Source organism: Brassica napus, chromosome C5 (genome assembly GCF_020379485.1).
Source record: "Brassica napus cultivar Da-Ae chromosome C5, Da-Ae, whole genome shotgun sequence".
Lineage (NCBI taxonomy): Eukaryota > Viridiplantae > Streptophyta > Magnoliopsida > Brassicales > Brassicaceae > Brassica > Brassica napus.
In genome coordinates, this window is record NC_063448.1 from 16,343,092 (window position 1) to 16,347,659 (window position 4,568).

A 4,568-nucleotide genomic window follows, 5' to 3' on the forward strand; every position below is an offset into this window, starting at 1 on the left:
CCGAGACAAAGTCATAACGAGCCCAACACTACAACGATTCGATATCTCGAATAATGTTTATACTAAACGAACAGTCACTTCAAATCTTGAGAAATCATGCATTTGATAGACAAGTACAATAAAAGATAAACAATTAATACGATTCGAAGAGTTGTAACAGAGGAAAAACAAAGTAGAAGCCTCGAAAGGCAAAGGTCTAAAAGGCAACAACATAAGTCCTCCGGGACTCAAAAGAAAACAACAAACAGAAAAGACTAAGCTTCCTGATCGCTCTCGCGATCGTTGAGGGCGGAGAGCTCCGAAGCCCTGACGCTTGACTCACGAGCAGCCGGAGAAGCATGAACTTCACCTGATCTCGGGACGATCTCTGGATCGGCCAAAGGACCTTCAGGAAGAAGCGTCGGGTCTTCGCGCCGCTCTTCAGTCGGATGAGTAAGCGGAACGTGAAGATTCGCTGCAATCTCCGGATCGATCAAGCCGGCGTTGGACCCATACGGATCGAGACTCGCCAAGATTCGAGTATCCACAAACTGAGAGTCCAATACGAGAGGAGAAAGCGTGAAATCTTCCTCGGGTATCTCGCCCACCCTAAGCTTCTCGGCTTCCTCCTCGTACTTCTTCTCTTGCTCGGCAAAAATCTCGATAGTAGCTTGCGAGATGTCGCTCCCAGCCCTCTTCAAAGCCTCAAGGCATTTCCTGGTTCCGAAGGCTTGGCTATGAAGCAACCGTGCCTCCTCATAGGGACCTCGTCGCTCTTCTCGGGAGCGAATCCTAGCGAAGCGACGATTAGCTTTCGCGGCCATCTCGCTCAACTCTTCCTCTTTCCCTCGTCACTTCCAGGATCCTGGAGTCTCTAAGGCACCTCATCTCTCTTTCATGAGACGCAGCGAGCAAAACCTTCTCGCTCTCAAGTTCGGCGTTCTTCCGCTCTAGCTCACGAACGACTCCTCGGGATACCTCCAACTCGGCTTTGAGCTCGTCTCTTCGAGCAATGATGCGAGCAACCATCCCGTTAAGCATCTCGACGTCAGCCCTCGACGCATTCAGCTGGCGAGCAGAAGCTTCCTCTTTCTCCGCGTACTCCTTAGACAGCTCAAGTTCGCCTAAAGCTCCCTTCAGGGCAGTGTCGTACTTATCGATCACGGCGTTCGTCGCACTATCCCCCTAAACAAACGAGGAGATGAAAATTGTAAGGAAAAGTCAAAGAACGAAACAAAAAAAGAAGGGACCGAGCCATTTACCAGCAGCTTGGCCCTCGCGGCTTCCTCGTATTCACCCCCAAAGATGAGGTCCTTCACAGCGGGCAAAGGTTTCACCCTCCCCCTTAATTGGCGAAGGAACTCCCCACACTTCTCGGGAACGAACACTTGGGGGGCCGGTCCCTCGTAGTGAAACGAAACCTTGTCTGGAAAGTTAACTCCAGGCACCCTCCTCAAGATAGCGGAGCCGCGAGAAGAAGTGCCGACCTGAGCGACCCCTTCCCCAATGGGAACCGGAGTTCCCTCGCGAGAGGACGCCAGAATAGGAGATCGCGCCTCATCGCCAACCTCGTCGTTACATCTCCTGATCAAAAGCGGCGACTCTCCGCTGTCTTCTTCAGAACCGTCCGGACGGGCGGCGTTAAGAGGAATTTCAGATTCCTCCCTTTCACCAACTTCCACCGCATCGTCCAGTTCTCCCGAGATTTCAGCCTCAGAAGCCTCGTCTTCGGGTTGAAGTTCTTCTTCTTGAACATCACCCTCCTCATTCTCAGTCGGTTCTTGGGATTCTCCGACTGCTCATCAGCAGGCTTTCTGTCCTCTTCTTCTTCTTCTTCTTCTTCTTTTGGGGTTCGCCAGAAGGAGGAACGTCGCTCGCCTCCTCGGCGTTCCTCTCGACTCCCGAGCTGCCCCTCTTCCATTTTTTACCCTTCCCGCGTTTCTAGCGCCAGAAGGGGGAACCTCACCAATGCGAGGAACCGTCGTCGAAGGTCCTTCCTCGCTGGCCAGTCCCAGCTGGGCGGCTAACATCGCGCTCAAATCGGGAAGAGTTCCCATCCTCTTTGCTTCAGAGACTCGCTTCTGGATGTCCTTTGGGAAGATATCTAGTCGCTTGGTGCGAATAGGAAGAACGGTCGGAAGGTCAGATCTCCACTCTCCTGAAAACACAAGGCGGAAAAAAATAACCAGAAACGGCGAGGGAACGTACTTCGAGCGATCCGGTCCTTAAGCTCGCCAATCTTCCCGACGGTAATCTCGGACCAACGGTAGATCTGAAGCAAATTGACGGCTCGAACGCTCTTCAGGAAATCCTCAGGATAGACTGGAGACGTGGGATGGTCAACTGCGAGCACAACAAAAAGAAAGTTCCGTTAAGATCAACAAAATCAGACGTAGCTCGCGACTAGATATTCTACCACAAGAACGGTTCCACAGGACCCGATAGTCCCCTCGAGGAGGCTCCTCGAAAGCCGAGTCGTCGGACTTGATGAAGAAGTAGGAACGCTGCCAATTCTGTGTTTTGTTTGGATGACCGGCGCACACATTGCAGTTTGGTCGCATCTTCACCGAGTAGGTTCCGTCCTTCATATCGGTTATCGAGGTCATCTCCTCGAACGACCTGACGCTCATCGGCATGTCAATCTCCTCCGCTAGAACTGATAGAGTGACGGCTAGTCGCAGCGAGCCGTTCAGTAACTGACTAATCGCGATATCTCGCCGCATAGCGTACGCGGTGATCAGTCGCGGGATGGGGAACCAACAGCGAGTGTCATCCTGGAAATAAGACTTGTATACTGTTTGGTACCCGATCGGAGGAGACCAAGGCCTTTGCTCCTTCGTAGGAATGAGGAAGGTCACGCCTGTAGCATTCTTGGCCCGAAGAACCCTCTTCACGCTCCTCAGGGTCGACTTAGTCTCCTCCACACCGTCCCAATCTTGACCAGCCACGAAAGCAGGGCGCAATAAATCAGGATGTAGTCGCGGAAGCTCCTCGAAAATCCCTTCGGGATAGAAGGTCGTCGGAAACAACTCGGCTTCGGAGTCGTCGTCTTCCGAAGAATCGTCTTCCACTGCGCGAACCCTCAAGGTAATCGAGTCAACGGGCACCGCCCCACTCTGTCCGTCTCTCGCACACTCCGTCGCATCCCCCACGACGACGTTTTCGCTCCCTTCCCTCGCAAGCCGTGTAGCATCTGCGACCAAAAGCCTCTGGGAGCGAGACAAATCAACTGTATCCATCATCGCCTCGTGATGAGTCGACTCGAGATCCCCGATACAACCTCCGTCTGGACCCCTTGCCGGAGCTGATGCCGCAACAACTGAGTTCCCCTTTTGCTGCCTCGATAACCCCTGAGCCGACGACATGGTAGAACAAGGCGGCGAAGAACGCGTCGAATGAAGGCTATAACACTTAGAGAGATAAAAGAAGAAGAGAGAGAAAGTACCTTTGATCGCGGAGGAAACTTGAAGAAATGAGAGGGGATCTGTGTATTTATAAGGAAAAGAGAGGGGGGAACTCGAGGCATCATCATTAGGTCTATTCGGGCCTAGATGGGCCTCGAAACTCTCCCCAAAAATCCAGCGGACCCTCGCGACGTTTCAACTTCTCGGTGCATTTAAAGAGAGAAAAAGGGGGGGGGGAATTCGAGGTGTCGTCATTAAGCCTAAACGGGCTTAAATGGGCCTCGAAACTCTCCCAGATATCCAGCGGACCCTCGCGACGGTTCGACTTCTCGTCTAAATCGGACGTCGGTCATCTTAAAATCAGAATAAACCAACGGTTAATCTAGATATGTCAATCGGGATGATTATCCGCGACTAATCGGCCTCAAGCGGAAATATTTCAGAACCCTCCATGCGACACAACGATCAAAAGGAGCGATAAAGCCTCTACTGCTCGCTTCCGAGAGAACGACGCTGTGCGACTCATCGACCAACCGCTCCAACTTTCCAACAGACCTTCTATTCCCTCAAACCTTCAAACCTTAGAATCCATCACGAGCCAGAAAGCACTTCGCTCGCTAATGGACTGGGGGGGGACTTACTGTAGGGGATGGATTTGACCATCCCACAAGGCCCGAGGAATAGAAAGGTCTGGCCCGGATTAGGTAGAGCGACGGCTCGATGGTCGGCTCAAGAGTCAGATCTCTCGGCTTGACTCTTGAGTACTTTTAGGCGATCATCATCGACTGAAGTGCATCCAGCTCAGCGGCTGCTCGGACGCCTACGGGCTTCTCGGCCCAGCAGAGGAGGCCCACCAAGACGGCGTAAATTAGGTCAAGGACGAGGCATCAGGACGTCTATATAAGGGAAAGGGGAGACAACGAGAGAAGGATCTGAAATCACTGACCAACACTTGGCGGCTAGATTAGGGTTTTCACCTTTACTTCATCTCGCCGTTAGTTGTACTTTTCCGGTAGCTCATCGAGCCACTGGCTTCCTTTTTGTCGCACTCTTTTCTTTTCCCTTGTAACCGACTGAACGTTTTTCTTCGACCATTAATAAGACGTCTTTGTTTAAACTCGCATCTTATTTATTACCGTTTTCCGATCAAACATAAAATCAAACATACAAAACACCCCAAATCAA

At 51.8% G+C, this 4,568-nt stretch overlaps 1 protein-coding gene across 1 annotated transcript; it reads right to left on the reverse strand.

Annotated features, from left to right (window-relative positions):
- Positions 1-254: 254 nt before the first annotated feature.
- LOC125587121 (meiosis-specific protein ASY2-like) lies at positions 255-3,344 on the reverse strand. The gene is made up of 6 exons (XM_048757267.1): positions 2,396-3,344; positions 2,188-2,322; positions 1,908-2,137; positions 1,242-1,739; positions 863-1,164; positions 255-771 (listed from the first exon to the last, which is right to left on the reverse strand). Exons 1-6 carry the CDS (start codon positions 3,342-3,344, stop codon positions 255-257), a joined length of 2,631 nt encoding a protein of 876 aa, XP_048613224.1.
- Between the last annotated feature and the right edge of the window lie 1,224 nt (positions 3,345-4,568).